Below are 20,540 nucleotides of genomic sequence, written 5' to 3'. Positions count from 1 at the left end.
TAACCCAGGTCAAACTCCTAAATGTTAATTCTGGGACTTCCAATCATGAGCCAAGAGTAGCGTAGTCAGGAATAGACTATGTAGTGAGGTTAATGTTGTTGGTAATAGAAGGTAAACCGTAAGAGAATGAGTCATCAAACTAATATGGTAATACTGAAAAAAGCCTGGCACCTAGTTGTCAAGAAGGTTATTCTTAAGAGTTTGTTTCATGTCATGCTAGACTTTATTTTAGTTTACGTTGAGACAGTGTGGGGATAGGCTCTCAGAGTATAAAAGACGTACCCATCTATAGTGAGAATGTAAGCTACAATAGTATCCTTATACATTTGGAAGAAATGTGGGTGATCCTGTGAAAATAACCACTTTTGATGATACCGTCAGATTAGACCCAATCCCTGAAAGGGCCAAATCTTTGGAAATGTATTTTTTAAATTTGACAAAATTATATTCCGTAAACTTCACATGAAATGTGTATTTTGGAGGCAGCCTGTGAACTTTGCATGTATCTGTTTATACATAGGGTTTGATATAGCACAAATCGACCTATGAAGAAACTGGATGCTATACAAGTGAGGTAGAGATTACGTGGAAAAGGTAGGGTAGAGTGGAGGCAGCCTTTGAAAAAATGGATTAGAGATCTTGGCCGTTAAGTGTTCCAGTATTTTCCATTACTGGCATGTCTTGAGCAGGTGTTCTTCTGAGAAAGATGTCTTCAACTCTTTCAGACGTGACAGTCTGTGGAGGCATGCTACAAGCTGGATAGTAATTGTTAAGATGTATTTCTGAACTCTGACCTGGTGGGCAGAGGTTCAGAAGGTCAGCCTACTTTCTTGGAACAGAGTAACCTTCTGGACAAGCCAGACCAATCAAGGTAGCATTGGCGGGGGTCAAGACTAGGTCTCAGGAGTTTGAGGGTGACTGAAAGACCTCAATGAGCACACAGAGTAAAGGAAACTTACAAATCACTCCCAGACAGGTGTATATATATTAAAAATACAAATACATTTTTTCAAGGCCTTTGAGTTTCAACACAATAGTTATTAATAGTTAATAGTTATTAACAGTAACGTTATAAACCAACATAATCCTATGAAAATACATATAAACAAGATCAAGTGGCCTAAAGGGTTAATGACCAAATGGGTCCGCAGCCTAGAAAAGGGAAGGAAGCAGGTAATACAAAGAGTCTTTAGGCAGTTGTGCAGTAATCACAGTCCTAACTGAAAGGCAGTCCACTCCCTAGGAAGAGGGGAGCCTATTGCTCAAATGTACTTGCAATGCTGGTGCACGCAGTAGTGCAGATGGGCGAAAGCGGGGTCTCTTGTAGAGTCTGTAGCAGCTCAGGAAGGTGGGTGAGGTGATGCAGAATAAGTTCCCACTATTCGTGAAGGGTCTCCCCAGGAGGACAGAACTGGTACCAGGAGTTGGGAATAATTCGATAGCTCGGGCTATCTGTGGAAAGGAGAGGGGCCCTCAGAAGGCACTCGTGTATACAAATTGATGTATGCGCTAGGGGCCACCAGTAAGGATTGCAAGTACTCACTGACCCATGGCACACTCCGGACCAAACTTCAGCAGTTGAGTCCAATTCGGTTGCAGGTTCAAATGCAACAATTCTGTGGCTATGCGGCTTATAGCGACAAAGTTACAGCATTGATTCCCAAATGGGACAGTGGTGATTTCTCCACTCGTGGTGGATGGACAAAGCCAGTTTCACTGTAGCAGGCTTCAGGACACACAGGGGCACAGCTGCAAGGCACCTGCAAAGTTTGTCACCACGGCTGGGCGACACAGTAACCACGTGTGCCTCGGTTCAGGCACCCTCTCTTTACTCCAGACCTGGGAACACCAAGTGTATGAAATTCGATGTGAGAGTGCTGTTAACACAGAGCTTGCGAGGTTTCAAGGGCCTCCTCAAAACGACGGCGGTATCAGAGTAAAGGTCCTGCGCAAGCTGGTCAGCCCACTGGATGGCCCAGGGACACTTCTGAGAAGGCTTACTTGCAGGGTTTGATAAAGGTGCTGAGAACAGTTAGTCCCACTATTCCAATGGGTCGATGCGAAGACTTTCTAGTTTGATCAGATGAAGAGGGATACAGCTGAGAAAAGATAAGCTGCCACCAGCCCTGTCCAAGGCAAATTTGCACTTCTCCTAAAAAATCGTTCGAGAGTGTTAAGGGCCTTTAGAAATGACAGGAAGACCCAAGTGCACTATACTGTAAGGTATATTGTGCACTTGCAACATGTTGCAGACAGTTGCAACATTGACAAGGACTAAGGGAAACAAAGTCTCCCAGTACTGACTGTCTTTAAGGGCATGTCAGTTTCCCCATAACAAAGTGAGAGAAAAGCCCAGGGGAGTGCAGCTGAAGGCTGTGCTCCTCTGGCAAAGTAGCAAAAAGTGTGGTGGACACAACTGGAGGGAAAACTTCACATGAATGGGAATCTTTCCTAACAGTAATTTATTCCCAGATTAGACACTGTGGAGATGGCTTGCCTCCTTATCTTTTCTTTTTTACCCTGTTTGATTTTCGGTCTGGCGTTGATGTCAGTTTTCCTGATCCATTGGTCTCCAAACATGTTAGTTTGATATTATTGTAATAACAACCTTATAGGTATGATATGATATGATATGGCATTTGTAACGCACCTATACACAACATTGTATGCGGCATGGTTGAAAAAAAATAAATCAGGCTTTTAATTGAATGCACTGTAGGTCTATCAATGCAGGGGTGATGTGGTCAAACTTGTCGAGTCCCTAGAAATGTCTTTAGTACCCCTTCCACAGGAATCAGTGGGTTGCCAGGAATTCTAGTAAGAAGAATATTTATCAATTTTTGGTGGGAGATGTATAATGCTTGGACAGCGGTTCTGAAGTGTGTATCTGGGAGGGCTTGATTTTCCTTAATAGTGATATTTGGTAAAAGGCACTTTTGATGTAATGGTGATGTACCCCCTTCAAACCTCTACCCCCCTTCTATCCTACCACCCCTCAAAGTTACCTCACGTTATGGTGTCATTTTGCCAGAATCTGTCTGAAGCGACTCCCCACAGAAGCACGTTATACATTTCTGTCTACCATTAATGCATCCCACAGACATGGAACATTTCCTCCTACCCTCACATCCAGACAAATACTTGCACATGTAAAAAAAATAAAGAAACTGGGCCTGGATGATTTCAGCAACTATTAGACACATTTTCCTTGCCTCGAAAGGGCCTTACCTACTCATCTGCTTACCTGCCTCCCTGACAAGATCAAGTGCTCACAAGCAAACAGTAAAAACAAGAGAGGAGGAGGACTGGCGATAGCATACAAGGAACTTCTGGAAATTAAAATGGAAGCACAACTAAACATCGTAAACTGTGAATTCTAAATGAGAAAATAACCGTCTACCATCCGACTAGACCACTCATATCAAGCAAAGACATTCGCCTAGAACCAAAACCATACAATAAAAGAACATTCAGAGGATCATCTTCCTCTCACCTGGCAGAAATAACCTGGAATGACCTGCCAAAAAACATACGCAACTCAAGGGAAACACTTGTGTATAGGCGCGTTAAAAATGCCATATCATATCTCGAATTCAGAACACTACTCAAAACTTGTCTCTTTGCTCCAGAACCAGAAGGAAGCAACTAGGAAGCATAGACCCAGGGGGAAACAAGAATCCAAAGGAGGAACACATGACCCCTAATTTAATCTTCCCTAACCAGATGGCGGGGCACAGCACAACCACCCATGTCCACATACCGCTAGTCCACAGAGGAAACTTAGCTAGGTAAGGACCCAACACGGGATGGGCTCAGAGGGACCAGAATCCTCTAACTTAAATATCGCCAACCACAGGGCGGAGGAACACGCCTGCATCAACCAGGTACCGATACCACTAGAGTAACACTGAGGAAACCTGCCACTCCTCAACATACTGCCCACTATGCGGACAAACTACAATAACAAACACACAGGATAATCATAGATGTTGAGCACAGAAACGCAAAGACAAAGAGGTAAGGAAAACCCGCTAACTCAACTCTAACACCACTACTTTCCACATACACTTGTCATACAGAAACTCACACATCCACCTTTCTGCACAGCAATCCACACAACCTTCACCACATTGCAACAACAGACTAACAACACATACCCCTGCACAACAGCAAATGGCAATTTGCGCCAACCCAAAAACCGCACTTAGGCTAGCTAGGCGAACGGTGTAAATCGAACTGAAGTTGCCAACAGGACATCACAACTCTCACTAACCTATTCCCACTTCACTCTACTAACCCCCCCACTCCCATCTTTTTTTCACATCCTCCTTTTCAGATCTGCCAGAGTGCCTGTCGTCCACTCCGGTGGTGACGGTGCACGGTTCAAATACCTTTAACATTAACATCTTACATCAACACCAACAATCTTCTCCTGACCTACCAATCTGTACCATCAAGTAGACTGCCACCATCTTGAAGACAATGCTCTCCACATTCTCTATGATGACACGACTGCTTCCTGGTGCTCCTCGATATCCCTGCATCCTTCGACAAAGTGAATCACCAAGCCCTCATCTACATATTACACAACCATATGGGAATCAGTGACACTGTTTTCCTGTAGTACACCACTTATCTAGAATACCTCCATACATTTGTTCATTTAGCCCATTTTTCGTGTTGTCTATTTCCAGACAGGCTGCCTTTCCTGAATTGTGGCCTGTCAGTATATAACGCATGTTTTAATTGGGTATTACCCAGTGAGTAAGAAGTAAGGAGTGAGATGGGGTGTTGAGGTCAGTACTGGAAGTAAAGGTAGGATTTGTATGCAGAGGAAGCAAGAACAGAACAGAGGTGGCGGGGTGTCCCCACATTAGGGGAGGTAACTGAGGGGGAGCCGGCTGTAGACAGAGTCTCGTTTCAGTGGAAAATAAGGGCTTGGGAGCTTAGGCTTCAGCAAACCCAGCCTGCAACAAGACAACATGGAATTCAGTTGATCAAGATGCACCCTCTCCAGCCTGTCTCCTGTGGAGTCCCACAGGGATCCATCCTCTCAACCTTGGATCTTCAACCTCTACATGGCATCTTTGGTATCCTCCTTCCCAGCCACACCATCTACATCCGGCAGTGTACAGACATACTCTATCTCAAAGTCTCTTCCATTAAAGACATCCACACGCTCAGGGCCTGCCTCTCCTTGAAACAAACCTGGATGGTCTAGTGCATATCTCAATATAAATCGCACAAAGAAATACATTCTCCTCTTCTCCATTAACACCGAAAACCCATATCCAGAACTAGACCTTGCCATGATCCTAGAGGGCTGCACCCAACTTTTGACACCGAAGCCCAATCCCTGGGATTCCACATTGACAGCCATCCCTTCTTGAAAATGCACATAGCAAAGATAAAACACAGCTAAGTTCCAAAGCACTCTTTTGTGGAAAATCAAGTCTTTCCTTGAAGACATTAACTTCGGATCCACAGTAAAAGCCCTCGTCCTTTGTCAGCTGGACAGTGAAAATGCCCTATTCACCAGCCAATCCACCTTCACCCTTACACCAATGAGAAGCATCACCACCCTCCACCCCCAAGATCCACTGCCTCAATTAAGAATCTTTCGCTTTACATGCTCCATTCTACCTGGGCAACAATGACACCATCTCTGGTTGCCAAGGCTCCACTAGAAGCCAAGACCTGGTCCGATTAGAGCTGCAAAATTGCAAGCAGAAAGAAAAATGGTTCATGTTCTCAATCTGTGCCCAAAGGCTGTGGAACCAATACCCATCAATATTAAACATTCACCCACCCTCATGTAATTCAGAAAGGAGCTCAATATCCTCCTGATCGAGGAGCACCATCTTCACGCTCTGTAGACACCCCTGATCTGACCCACCTGCCAACCTCACCATTGATTAATTCTATCCACTTGTGTAACCTGTTGCTTAATTTGATTCATTTCATTTTGCGTAATTCGTAATTAATTTTGTGTTGCTATAACTTGTGCCCCCTTACCGATTTTCCTATTAACTCTGTGTTGTACAGTACAAAATAAATGCCCAACAAAAATAAATAAGTGATAAAATGTTGGAAGAAGAGGTTACTTTTGATGGTGAATCTGAGTGACTTGGCATGACTAGATACGTGCTGTAACTCCAACTTCATGCGCTTTGGCACTGCAAGGGCTGAAGAGGGCTCAAACTCTTATTGATGTCATAAAAAGCGGGAAGAGTTAGTATTACCCAACAGTGATTGTGATGTGCTTCTGGTTGAACAAATATCTGAAGAGGGCGTCCGAGTATTTTGTATTCTCTAAATCCCAGGACGAGATATTCTCTAAACCCAAGGCCGATATCCTCTGTTCCAGTGCAGCTCTTACCACAAGTGCCTAAAGAGTTAAATGAAGTGTCAGATGTCCATTGAAGGACAGAATTATGCCAAGGTTTCCAATCAGTCAGGCACCATTAGAGGACATTTGAAACAACGGCAATTACTTGTCTGGATGGTGGACGTTGTTTGGGCCTGAATTGAGCCTTCTTAGAGTGATTACTACAGAGGTATTATGATTCCCTGATGCTTATCATTGTGCTGGTGGGTCGGTAAGCATCATGTGAGTGTATGTTAAGGTTGTTCTGTGCAGCTTTCTATTGCCTCGCTAGAAAACAAGGGGCACAGCTATAGGCCATACTAACAGCACATTTAACTCTATTGCAAGGGGTGTCAACTGAGTCTGGAAGTTCAGGTTGAATACGCGTGGGTGATTGTTCTAGCTCCTGCTACATTCATTGGGGCGCCTCCCCAAGCAGGTCCAATTCAGGTAGTACTTGAAAATGGGCCCGCTAGGAACAAAGAGGAAATGTTAGGATAAAACCCTTCCAATATTGTGGATGGGCTTTTCTGCTGGAGCCCTCCAAGCCTGCCCTATCAAGCTGATGGCATCGGGAGACTGGCCTTGTTGGGCTCTTGTGTCGTTTGCAGTGTGTTGGTCCCTGCTGCTTAGTCTGTTGTTATGTAATTTCTAGTGTTAGATACGTCGGAAAGCTGTTAGAACTGTCAAGGAGAGAAAAAAATGCAATACCTTAAGGTGCCACTGTAGGCGCAGGCCAGAAAAACTCCCGGCACTCCGGGATATTGCTCGAAGATTTCCAGGACCAGGAAAGGCATGTACTGCAAAGGAACACAGACAACAATTAGGCTTTTGTGGTGCATTTTCGTGCTTTTTTGGGTGCTAGCTTGTAGCCTAAAACATCTGGAAGGCCGCAGATTGCAGATCAATAGAGTAAGTATACTAGCTGAAAGGGAGCAATTTCTCTTGGGGTACAGATCCCCCATGGGGTAAATTATGTGACACAATAGACAACAAATAAAAACTAGGCTCAAAATGCGCAAATCCAAAAAATATCCAAAAGGCTGTATCTGTAGTCACTTATGGAAGATGACTTGAACGCTAGTAGCAATAGATTTCAGGATAACTATTACAAGGAGACGCCGGCCTAACCACCCCTTAGCGTGTGCATAACAAAGGGTACCTGTAAAGTCTTCACAGCCCTGTCTGCTTCATAGACTTCATGATGTTTAAAGCAACATCACAGCACACATTGCAAGAAGGAGCTGTGATTCGGCTCATCAGCAAGCGATACACACATTGGGCCTCTTCACAAGTTTGCCGGTCTGGAATTAACGGTGCCGGTAGCACCGTACCGGCTCTGTTTTCCAGACCGGCACATTCCACGATGCAATGGCAGAAACACCATCACCGCAAAGTGACCCCCACGGTGCTACTGCACCCGGTAGCACCGTGACCGCAAACATCGGGACAAATCGCTGGACGTCCCTGAATTACTGGCACGCTGGTATACCGGGTACATTACGAGTTGCACCTACACGGAAACACTGCCATAAAAATGGTGTTAGCACCATGACCACCGCACCTGTATTACCGCCACTGCGGACCAGACGTTAAACAGGGCCAGGTGAGCACCACCAGGCACCAGGTGGCTAAAATTATCCCTGCTGCACACCATTGGCCACTGTGAACAAACAAATGGGCTCGGGAAGATAGCTCAATGGCAACGTGCTCGCCTTGGAAGCAAGACGACATGTTGCAACACAGGTTCAATCCCCGGGTTCGCGCTTAGAAACCTCTATTAAGCGTATTATAAATAACATATATCATACCACACCCACACCCAACCCACCTCCCAACACAACCATGCTAGTAATCAGGCCCCAGGTGGCCAACGTTAGCCCTGCTCCACACCATTGGCCACTGTGAACAAACAAATGGACACACCCACACCCAATCCACCTCCAAACACAACCAGACTGTTTATCAGGCCCAAGGTGGCCAAAATTAGCCCTGCTGCACACCATTGGCCACTGGGAACCTACAAATGGACCTCACCCAAACCACCTCCCAACACAAGCATTCTGGCAGTCTGTCTTGCAGCAATTGGTCTGGGGAACCTTCAAGCAGGTATGGAATTAGAAGCAGCACTGAGGCAAAGGAGGAGGCGTAGGCATAGGAGACAAATGAGGAACCAGGTGGCCATCCCAGACATCATTCTGCAGGCACTCCAACACCCTGCATAAGGGCCATGCCCTGGAACCTGACCCCAAGTCAAATCAACACCTTATACCAGCTTGACAGGGACACCATAATGGCAATAGTCACCCTCATCAATGACGACATCTGCAGCATCATAAAAATCCAGACTGCAATCCCACCCTTGCTGAAGGCAGTGTCGGTACTGCACTTCCTTACAAGCGGCACATACCAGCACACCGTTGGTGAGCTGCACGGGCTGTCACAACCCTGTTTTTCAAAGATACTGTTCCAGGTACTGGATGCGCTGCTGCGTCATGTGTCAGACCACACATTGCCCTAACCCGAACCCCAGCACAGGCCAAAGCCAACAAAGTGGCCTTCCATGCCCTTGCCGGCATGCCCAATTGCATATGTGTGCTAGAGTGCCCCCATGTGGAGTTGACTGCCAGACATGCCATTGTGGCGGTGTATAGAAATCGGAAACAATTCCACTCCCTGAACGTGCAGATGGTCTGTGATGCAGATCAACTCTTTACACATTGCTGTGCACATTTCCCGGGATCTACACACGGCTCAATGGTTTTGCGGAACTCCACGTTGCCCGGGTACATGGCACGTTACCACGGAGAGACCACCTGGCTGTTGGGTGAGTAGAATGACCAATGCAGGATCTCTGTGTAGTGGGTGGGTGGCAAATAGACACCAGACTGCTCTTGGCTGTTGGGTGAGTAGAATGACCAATGGAGGACGTCTGTGTGTGGAGGGAGGTGGGGGGGGGAGCAATAGGAGCAATAGACACTCACCAGAGTTCGCCCACCTTACCGCTGCAATAGGCAAATGACAGTTTACCATGTCACGGGAATCCATATACTGGCTAATGGTAACACAACCGAACCATGGAGTGGCAGACAATGCAATGGTGACATGTGAATATGAGTATCGGCACCAGCGAGGAAGTAGCAGGTGCTCACATGTGCACAATGCTTTTTTCGCCCACTCAGCACAGCAGTCTCTTCACTCCTGTGCGCTGCGGGTGCATTACGCTGATTTTGACAGCACTTTACAAGACATGAGGCACCTGGTATGTACACAAACAGCATTATGCAATTTGTAAGGATGTAGTTGACTAGAAGGTGTCATGTATGCAGACATTGAGCACCCCAAACAGTATCAGTAGGAATGAGTGAGCCAAGTGTGTAATATTGAAGAGTTCAACCAAGACAATTTAGCAGGTTGCATTATGAAATCTGTGCCATTTACTATGTTCTGTGCTAACAAAATGCTTGAGACTGTGTATATGCTATCATCGCCAACACAAAATTCCTACCATAAACATCAGATCACCTTTCTGTCACTCCCATGCAGGTGATGTTGGATACCCCCTCACGCCATGGCTTATGACACCCATCAGACGACCACGGAACAGGCATGAGGAGGCCTACAACCAGGCACACATACGTACATGGGGCATCATAGAGCAGACATTTGGACTGCTGAAGGCCAGGTTCCGCTGCCTCAGCAGATCCAGCGGGGCATTGATGTATAGCCCCGTGAAGGTTGGCAAAATTGTGCTGGCATGTGCCATGCTGCACAATCTGTGTATACGCCAGAACATTGCATGGCCCCTGGACATGGACCCAGCAGATGAGGAGGAAGAGGATGCCGATGATGGGATGGGTGTGCAACCAGGGCGGGCTGCCATGGATGGACAACATGCACGGGAAGCACGTATTCAAAATGTGTTCTGAACAATCATCACAAGCACATTGAGTACATTATCCCACACGTAATTTTGAACACTTGCATTCAATCATTCATTCACACACATAAGAAGATTGTCCACTCGTTATTCTGATTAACAACCCAGTCTAATATGAATGAAAAATTAAACGGGTGCTACAACAATACAGGCCCAAATGTACCCACCCACCTCCCAGGACCCAACCAACTATCCCAACTATGGACCCCCCTCCACCTCCCAAACGTAAAGGCCCAACTGCCTATCTCAACTATGGACCCCCATCCACCTCTCAAACGTCCCCACCCACCTCCCAGGCCCCAGACCCAATATGCCAACATGTGCAACAATTGTCAGTCAAACTGCACTACTTCTTGCCATGCTTGGGTGCATGAATGTCCCTCATGAGACGTCCCATGAGACGTCCCAGACAGCCGCGTGGACCTCCTCTTGGAGCTGACTGCCTGTGAGCTGGTTGGTGTGGTGCTGGTGGGGAGGGCATTGTGGTGTTGTGGTGGCAGGCGCATCATGATGGCCTGTAGGGCCAGTGCCATTGTCTCCGCTATGGTTGAGTGTACACTGTTTCCCTCACAGACCCTCCGTAACATCTACATATTGGAGGTGGCAGAACACCCTATGGCATGTGCAACCCGGCGCCCAATGGTCTGGTTGCTCTCCTGTTGCAGCCTACACTTCTCCAGATACTGCTGGTCCAGTATGGCCAGCATGCCCTGCCATTCCACAATCCATTGGAGATGGCTACCGATCTCCTGCAAAGATGGGGTTAAGGAGCGCATGGGACTCCAGGGGCTCATGGTGCTGATTCTGCCCAGTGGTTCCGGGGTGTTGGGGTTCTCCATGCTGCCAATTCCATCTGCCTCAACGGGCAGTTCCTCTGGACTGCTGTCCATGCTCTGGGACTCAACCTGGTTGGGGGGTGGTGGTGCATGCCCTGTGGGATTCCAGTGGCTGCAGGGGTGTTGAGCTGGGGTTCCTGCTGTGTCCCAGGGGCAGCAGGTTGGTCTCCTGGGCATGGTGTACCGGGCCCTGTGTAACTTCCCAGATGGCCAAGGCGTCTGCAGCCGAGGTTGACTGATGTTGTGCTGGACGACGTGCACGCCCCATCTCCCTCGACGTCCCTGGTTGTCCCCCATCAGTCTCAGGATGTGTATAGTACAATTACATGCAACACAGTCATTGGGCAACATCACATTGTGGTTACATGCATTGATGTGTGCTGCATTGTCATATAGGTGTGTATAGGTAATACCTGGGTGCAGGCCATCTGACTGGCTTTGAACTGTATTCTGGGAGAGGGGGCCTTGGTAGTACTGGGTGTGTTCGGGCTGATGAGGTCTGTGATATGTGTATTTTGGTGCATTGATCAGGATTAGCTTGATTCAGCTTCATATTTGTGCACTTTCTGTACTCACCAGCCTCGCCAGGTGTCCCAGCTCCTGCCTATGCTGCACTGACTCCCTCAATGCCCTCGAGGTTCAGCACACATCTGCACTTTTCCTCCCATGGGAGTAGATTTAGGGGTGAGTGTGGTCCACCACCTCTTGCAGTGCATTGACGTCTGTGGGCTGACAATGTTGTGCACCCTTATGCAGAGGTCATCCCATCTCTTATGACAGTCCTTGACGCTACGGGCTGTGACACCCACAGCTGTCACCTTCTGGGCAGCCTCAGCCCATATGGCCTTGCGCCTCAGCTGCGTGCTGCGCCACTGGTCAGCGGAGAATAACTCCCCTGCATTCTCCACAATGTGGTCAACCAGTAGGGTGAGTTCTTCTTCACTGAAACGGGGCATGCGCACGCGGTTTTGTGGGATTCTTGATGCCATGTCCCTCTGTATGTTTGGCCACTCACTGTTGCTGGATGCCTTCTGGTACAGGGGGATTGCAGTGGATTGGGATTTTTGTAATGGCCGCCGCTCTCTTTCCGGTTCCGGCGATCACAGTATTTCCTGTTCCGTGTACGTGGTGCCGCTATGTCTGGCTTGTTTGCGGCAGAGGCGGATGCTCCGCCAAGTTTTGTGGGGGTACATCCGTCTCTGCCGGTGTTTCTGTGGTGGCGGTGGCACCGGTTCCACGCATTAGTGATGCGCAAGGCTGCCAAAGCGTAATCCTACCTGGTTTCCGCCACCAAATATGTATTCATATTTATTCTTTTAACAAGTGTCCACATTTATTGAAATTAAGTATTTGACCCCGCCTCTTGGACAACGGGTTCATTTTTTAACTTCAATGCAAATTACAACATTTACTGTTATCATAACATCTTATTATGTAGTTGTGGATTTCAGATGTGTTCCATTTTAAAAGGTGTAATTTCTACCCAATGTAATTAAACCCACTGAAACAACTCTTTTAGCAGCAAACCTAAGCACACTGGGCCCACAGGCGATGGCCTCCGAAGCAAATCTCTGGTTCTTGCTTCAGAGACAGGGACATCAATTTCTAAGCAGTTTCTAAACCGGGTGAGTACTTTGTATCCCTTTGCATTATCTGCCACTGCAAGCCCTGCTTCAGGGATTGCAGAGACAGTACAAACCAAAAGTAAAGAGGGTTCAGATTATAGCCCTCATTACTTTCCACTGTTCCCATCTCCATGTCCGTCTAGCAACCCCTCAGTAGCCTCCTATTATCAGCGACAGAGCTTACCTCCAGAGACTTGCGAGAAGGCGGTGGGAAGAGCTATGGTCTGTCTCCCCAAGAAGCCACTCTGCTGCCTGAACGATGTAACAGGTATGGAATAGGCTACCTTGGGAGCCAAGGACCTAAACAGAAGAAGAACCCAATTTGGAGAAAGAAATTCCAGAGAAGAGACAGGAGTGCTGGCAGCAAGGGTCTTCTGAAGGGTCTTCTGAGCTTGTTCAATATACAAGTGTTTACATATGACTGCCCAAAATGTAGACGTGTAATGGGGGGCTCGATCAGACATAATGATGTCAGGTAGACCATGAAGTTGAAAGATATCTGTTAGGAATATGGGACACAGTTCTTCTGTTCTTCTGCTAAGGGTTTCTTTTTCAGTGGTGAGTGAATTTGGAAAAAGAGGAGATGGTATTCATGACCAGTGTACACTCATTGGATTTAGGTAAATCTACTATGAAATCTGTAGATATCCTCTTTATTTATTTATTGTTTCCTTGTTAGACGCTTATGCAGGAAATATATTCTGTTATAAAGTGCCCACAGGGCAGCCGGGAGAGAACATGTCATAACAATACAATTAAATAAAAAATAAAAAAATGCAGTGGCGGAAGGGACTGCTGAACCTACCATGCCTTGTGAGTATTCAGAACGGGCATGTGCAGCAAGGAAGAAGGCAGCGGGTTAGGTGCTGTGGTGTCCCTGCACGAGGGTGAGCCGCCGATGAAGTGCAAGGTATGGTAAGTGCTATGCGGCCAGGAGTCGGATTGGGTGGAAAGTGTGAATCTCCAGTGCGGAGGGTGTGCCTGGAACACAGAAGCTGGGGAGATTGGGTGTAAATGGTCAGAGGCCCAGAGGATGCTTAAGGGTCCAAGACACCAATCACAGCAACTGTGAGATAAGCAGAGGAAGGAAGAAGGGAAGGAGGAGGAAACGAGGAGCGTCTTGAAGTGCTTTCGTAACTTAAGAAGGTGCTGCTGAAGGCGCAGAGGGAGGGGAACCTTTTCCAAAGGAGGGATACAGTTGAGGAAAGTAAGCAGCCTCCTGCTGTCTGTTCAGAGAAATGTCAACACAGAGAGAGTTGGTGCAAGGGCAGCATAGAGCTCTAGAAGGAGATTATTGTGTAAGAGAGTGTTGCAGATAGTGGGGGCCCCGGTCCCAGACAGCCTTGCGGATGATGCAGAGGGATTTGAATTTGATCCGTGCAGCAACCGGGAGCCAGTGGAGGCTTTTTAAAGTAGAAGAGATGTGTTCCCTGGGATTAAGGCCAAGGATAAGTCTCTCTGCACTATTCTGAAGGGGTCGCAGAGCGGAAGAAGGTAGATTGAGGAGGAAGATGTTGCAATAGTGTCACAATGTTGCCTACCCTCCAGAACCTTCTCCTCACCTGATGCTTCTGAAGAGCTGTTCCAGCGTTCCAAAGTTTTCTTCGGGTGAGACCTCCTGGCTTCAGTGTCCTTCTTGTCCTTGAGTCTTTTATCTCTTTTATCGTGTAAATAAGGTCTGGCTCCCTCAGAGGCCACCTTGGCAAAAACTGATCCCGGTCCTCGGTGGACCCCGAGGAGCCAAACCCCAGACCAGGGAAAAAGCCGGTTGGCAACAAAAGCCCAGGTAGTGAGATTTTGAATTGTTCTTGGTTGTAAAAAGAGGATGTTGTTCAAGGGTCACGGCTTCTGAAGGTTTCCACAGAAGACGAACGTGGGATGAGCCACTGAACTCTGGGAGAATTAGTCCATACTCAGGTATAGCCACCAGGACCGCTACAGGTGTAGGACCAGTGGAGAAGTGACGAAGCACGTGCACATCTTAGTTGGTGTGATCCTAAAGACGTTCCGGGAAGTACTCTGTGAAGAGCTGAACTGGTAAACCACCTTACAGACGTGGTTGAAGTAGTACTAGAAGAGCTGAAGGATACACAAGATGCAAAGACAAGAAACAGAAGGAGCGGAAGAGACAGAGCCTGAAAGCACCGGTAAGTAAGAACAGGTAAGTTAAAGCTAGAATCTAGAAGCCGGGTTCCGGTAGAAAGAAACAGCGTATAAGCAGAAGGAGGAGCCAGAATGTGGAAGTAATAGGCGTAAATAGAATGAAATGGAGAGCATAGAAGAAGGGAGCGGAAAGGGTCCACAGGGAGAGACAGAGATAGGACTGGAGAGAAGAGTTCCCCCGCCCAAGCAGACGGAAACCCTGGCGACCCTGACAGATAGAAAGGGAAGCGGACGGACGCCAGTTAGAATACCGAAAAGGGAAAGAGCGAGAGAGGGAAGTAAGAACCGGCAGAAGAGGACCGATTCCGTGCCAGAAAACAAAATTTAAGAGAGTGACAGTACCGGAGGAGAGGAACGGGAAGAAGGAATGCAAGGAAAGTAAAGCAAGTCTGGAAAAAACAAGGCAGAGGAAATACTATCGCTAAGGCAAAATCAAGCGAAGAGTGGAGGAACTGCGAGAGACACAGCAGCATCGGCAGTCGGATACAACGCTCTGTCTAAGGGGCGTGGCTCACTGATATACCTGCGGAGGCCATATTGGCGGAAAACTAGAATGCATTATCAGTTCCTATGAGGTATTCAATGCTTCCAAGCCTGCCATAGCTTTCAGGGGCAAAGTCTGAAGTATACTCCCTTAGGGGGACCCCCGGGTTTGCCCGGATGTAGCTGACGAAACATTCGTAGAAGCCTGGGTGCCTGAATGTGACTCCTAGGTTCGCAAGTTCTTTCTTCAGCTGAGTAGCCCTTCCAATGCACCAGGTACTGAACCCTACCCTTCCGATAGCGTGAATCTACCAAGTGGGATACTTCATATACATCAGGGAAGTTGGGTTCAGTTGGCTTCACCCTTTCAATTCTTCTGTGGCAAGGATCTTCTTTATGTTCCTTAAGTAAGGAGGGGTGAAATACTGAGTGTACTCAGTGGAGCTGCTTTGGTCATTTCAAACGGAAGGCAACAGGGCTGATTCGTTCAAGAATCGTAAAAGGTCTGCTATAAAGAGGAGCGAACTTGCCTGTATGGACCCACTTGGGTAGGAATTTGGTTGACAACCAGACAAGTGTACCTGGTTTTAATTCCGGGTTTGGTCTTCTTCTACGGTCAGCCCATCTTTTGTGCTCTTGTCTGCTGGCTTCCAATGACTTGATTGCAGTAGCATGTACCTTCTGGAGTTCCGTGAGGAAACAGTCAATGGTAGGCAAGCTGGTAGAGGTTTAGCCTTTCCAAGGAAGGTGCTGGGGGTTATAACCATAGGTGCAAATGAATGGACTCATGTGGATGGATAAATGTGTTAAGTTATTATAGGGGAATTCTTCTTGCGGAAGAAAGGAAGCCCAGTTTTCTTCTTCCGAGCTGCGGAAGCATCTAAGGTATTGCTCTAAACTAGTGTTGAGTCTCTCAGTCTGGCCATTGCTCTGCGGGTGATAACCTGAAGATAGTGCTCTATGGATGCCTAATTGTTGGCACAAAGAGGACCAGAACTTGGAGGTAAACTGTGTGTCTCTGTCTGACACTATTGTCCTGGGCAGACCATGAAGATGAACAATATCTCGCAAGAATATTGCCGCTGTCTCCGGTGCTGAAGGAAGATGAGCTAAGGCTGAGAAATGAGCTAATTTGCTAAAAGAGTCAATGGTTACCATTATGGTGGTCATACCCTTCGACTCCGGCAGATCTACAATAAAATCTGTGGAGATATGTTCCCATGGTCGGTTCGGTAGCTGGGGTTGTTGTTGTAATAAACCTATGGGTCTACCAGTAGCCGTCTTGCTGGTGGCACAGGTGGGACAAGAACAAACATATTTTATAACATCCTTGTGTAGAGATGACCACCAAAACCGACGGTTGACTAACTCCTGGGTCTTCTTAATGCCTGGATGTCTAGCCAAGGGTGTGTCATGACACCAAGGTATAACCTGAGTCCGAAGTGGCTCTGATGGTAGATACAATGCCTCCCCATGGTAATAGAGTCCTTCTTTCACCCTACACAATGATTGGTCATCCAGCATACCAGGAGAGCGGTGATACTGTTTTAGGAGTTCTTGCAGGAACGTGGTGACAGCTGAAAGGATCTTCTTCTGAGTGAGAATGCGTTCCTGGCCTTGATAGAGCCCTGTTTCTTCCCCTTGGCTGCGGGACAGAGCATCAGCTACCTGGTTCTTGGTACCGGGTATATAAGTTATGAGGAAATCATGTTGAGAAAAGAAGTATGCCCAACGAGCATGACGGGAGTTGGCACATTCCATCTGCTGCATTACCCGCAGGTTTCTGTGATCTGTACGAATGAAGAACTGGTCAGTGGCTCCTTGGAGCAGATGAGCCCACTCCTGGCAAGCCTGTTTTATGGCTAGTAATTCCTTCTCAAGGACAGAATAATTACGTTCATTTGACGTCAGGGTCCTTGAATAGTAAGCCACTGGGTGCTCCAAGCCATCTTCTGCCTTTTGGAGGAGAACCGCACCCAACGGCCCTACAGAGGCATCAGTCTCGAGAATGAATTGTTTGCTCTGATCAGGTTGTACCAGGACGGGATCTGAAGTAAATAAGTCCTTTAAGAGTTGAAATGCTTCTCTGGGTTCTTGTCCAAAAACAAACTTGGTACCCTTCTTAAGCAATGTGGTGATAGGCAATACCAATCTAGAAAAGTTTGTAATGAATCTTCTGTAAAAAATTGGCCAAACTTAGGAACCTTTGTACATCCTTCACGTTCTGTGGTTCCTCCACTCCCTCACTGCCTTGACCTTCTTGGGATCCATACGAATTCCATCTTGAGTAAGGATAAACCCCGGATAGGACACTCACGTTACTTGGAATTGACACTTTTCCGGCTTAACCCGGAGATGGTTCTTTAGTAACCGATGTAGTACCTCCTTTACCTGTATGCAGTGTTCTCTTAGGCATCGTGTGAAATTAGGATGTTATCCAAATACACTACTACGGACAAGAACAACATATCAGCAAATATCTTATCGATAAACCTCTGAAATATTGCAGGTGCATTCACCAAACCAAACGGCATGACTTTGTATTCGAACAAGCCCAGAGGTGTCCGAAAAGCCGTTTTCCATTCATCCCCCTCTCTTATTCTTAGAAGGTGATAGGCCCCCGAAGGTCCAGTTTGGTGACGTACACCGCCCCTTGTACTGCCTCTACAATGTCCCGTATAAGCGGCATGGGTTATCTGTCTGTAGTGATTACTCTGTTCAGCCCTCTATAGTCTATGCATAGTCTGAGCTCTGAAGAATCCTTCTTGGGAATGAAGAAAAGTGATGCATCACAGGAAGATCTAGATTCCCTGATCAGACCATTCTGCAAATTGGCTTCTAGGTATTCCTTAAGGGATCTTTTTTCTGGTAAAGACAAAGGGTACATGAGCCCGAATGGAACTGTAGCATCTGAAATTAGGTCAATGGCGCAATCCTCTCCCCGGTGTGGTGGTAGTTGTGGTGGTAGTTGTCTAGGTAAGGTGTCCTCGAAGACCTCAGCAAATTCCTGGTATTGTAAGGGAATCGAAGATACAGTCCGGGTTGGTATAGGACTGTTCTTCTCAACCTCCACCCTAATACATGAAGATTCCATACAATTACTGCCACAATACTCGGAATTGAAACAAAGATGGTTAGATGCCCAATCGAAGTGAGGGTTATGCTTACACAACCATGGAATACCTAGGACCAGCGGAAAATGGGCATTGGTGTATAGCCCCGTGAAGGTTGGCAAAATTGTGCTGGCATGTGCCATGCTGCACAATCTGTGTATACGCCAGAACATTGCATGGCCCCTGGGCATGGACCCAGCAGATGAGAAGGAAGAGGATGCCGATGATGGGATGGGTGTGCAACCAGGGCGGGCTGCCATGGATGGACAACATGCACGGGAAGCACGTATTCAAAATGTGTTCTGAACAATCATCACAAGCACATTGAGTACATTATCCCACACATAATTTTGAACACTTGCATTAAATCATTCATTCACACACATAAGAAGATTGTCCACTCGTTATTCTGATTAACAACCCAGTCTAATATGAATGAAAAATTAAACAGGTGCTACAACAATACAGGCCCAAATGTACCCACCCACCTCCCAGGACCCAACTAACTATCCCAACTATGGACCCCCCCTCCACCTCCCAAACGTAAAGGCCCCAACTGCCTATCTCAACTATGGACCCCCATCCACCTCTCAAACGTCCCCACCCACCTCCCAGGCCCCAGACCCAATATGCCAACATGTGCAACAATTGTCAGTCAAACTGCACTACTTCTTGCCATGCTTGGGTGCATGAATGTCCCTCATGAGACGTCCCATGAGACGTCCCAGACAGCCGCGTGGACCTCCTCTTGGAGCTGACTGCTTGTGAGCTGGTTGGTGTGGTGCTGGTGGGGAGGGCATTGTGGTGTTGTGGTGGCAGGCATATCACGATGGCCTGTAGGGCCAGCGCCATTGTCTCCGCTATGGTTGAGTGTACACTGTTTCCCTCACGGACCCTCTGTGACATCTACATATTGGAGGTGGCACAACACCCTATTGCATGTGCAACCCGGCGCCCAATGGTCTGGTTGCTCTCCTGTTGCAGCCTAGACTCCTCCAGATACTGCTGGTCCAGTATGGCCAGCATGCCCTGCCATTCCGCAATCCATTGGAGATGGCTACCGATCTCCTGCAAAGATGGGGTTAAGGAGCGCATGGGACTCCAGGGGCTCATGGTGCTGATTCTGCCCAGTGGTTCTAGGGTGTTGGGGTTCTCCATGCTACCGATTCCATCTGCCTCAATGGGCAGTTCCTCTGGACTGCTGTCCATGCTCTGGGACTCGACCTGGTTGGGGGGTGGTGGTGCATGCCCCTGTGGGATTGCAGTGGCTGCAGGGGTGTTGAGCTGGGGTTCCTGCTGTGTCCCAGGGGCAGCAGGTTGGTCTCCTGCGCATGGTGTACCGGGCCCTGTGTAACTTCCCAGATGGCCAAGGCGCCCGCAGCCGAGGTTGACTGATGTTGTGCTGGACGACGTGCACGCCTCGTCTCCCTCGACGTCCCTGGTTGTCCCCCATCAGTCTCAGGATGTGTATAGTACAATTACATGCAACACAGTCATCGGGCAACATCACATTGTGGTTACATGCATTGATGTGTGCTGCATTGTCATATAGGTGTGTATAGGTAATACCTGGGTGCAGGCCATCTGACTGGCTTTGAACTGTATTCTGGGAGAGGGGGCCTTGGGAGTACTGGGTGTGTTCGGGCTGATGAGGTCTGTGATATGTGTATTTTGGTGCATTGATCAGGATTAGCTTGATTCAGCTTCATATTTCTGCACTTTCTGTACTCACCAGCCTCGCCAGGTGTCCCAGCTCCTGCCTATGCTGCACTGACTCCCTCAATGCCCTCGAGGTGCAGCACACATCTGCACTTTTCCTCCCCTGGGAGTAGCTTTAGGGGTGAGTGTGGTCCACCACCTGTTGCAGTGCATTGACCTCTGTGGGCTGACAGGTTGTGCACCCTTATGCAGAGGTCATCCCATCTCTTATGACAGTCCTTGACGCTATGGGCTGTGACACCCACAGCTGTCACCTTCTGGGCAGCCTCAGCCCATATGGCCTTGCGCCTCAGC

At 47.7% G+C, this 20,540-nt stretch overlaps 1 protein-coding gene across 1 annotated transcript in view; it reads right to left on the bottom strand.

Moving 5' to 3' along the window:
- Positions 1-20,540, bottom strand: part of LOC138483022 (sodium/iodide cotransporter-like) — a 642,342-nt gene that overhangs the window by 207,473 nt on the left and 414,329 nt on the right. The window contains exon 8 of the mRNA XM_069613846.1: positions 7,079-7,167. Coding sequence (XP_069469947.1) covers positions 7,079-7,167 — 89 coding nt within the window. The remainder of the gene's footprint in view (positions 1-7,078; positions 7,168-20,540) is intronic.

This window comes from Ambystoma mexicanum, chromosome 1p (genome assembly GCF_040938575.1).
Source record: "Ambystoma mexicanum isolate Mex_15411 chromosome 1p, UKY_AmexF1_1, whole genome shotgun sequence".
Taxonomy (NCBI): domain Eukaryota; kingdom Metazoa; phylum Chordata; class Amphibia; order Caudata; family Ambystomatidae; genus Ambystoma; species Ambystoma mexicanum.
Note: the sequence above shows the minus strand (reverse complement) of the source record. Positions and strands in the feature narration are given on the sequence as shown.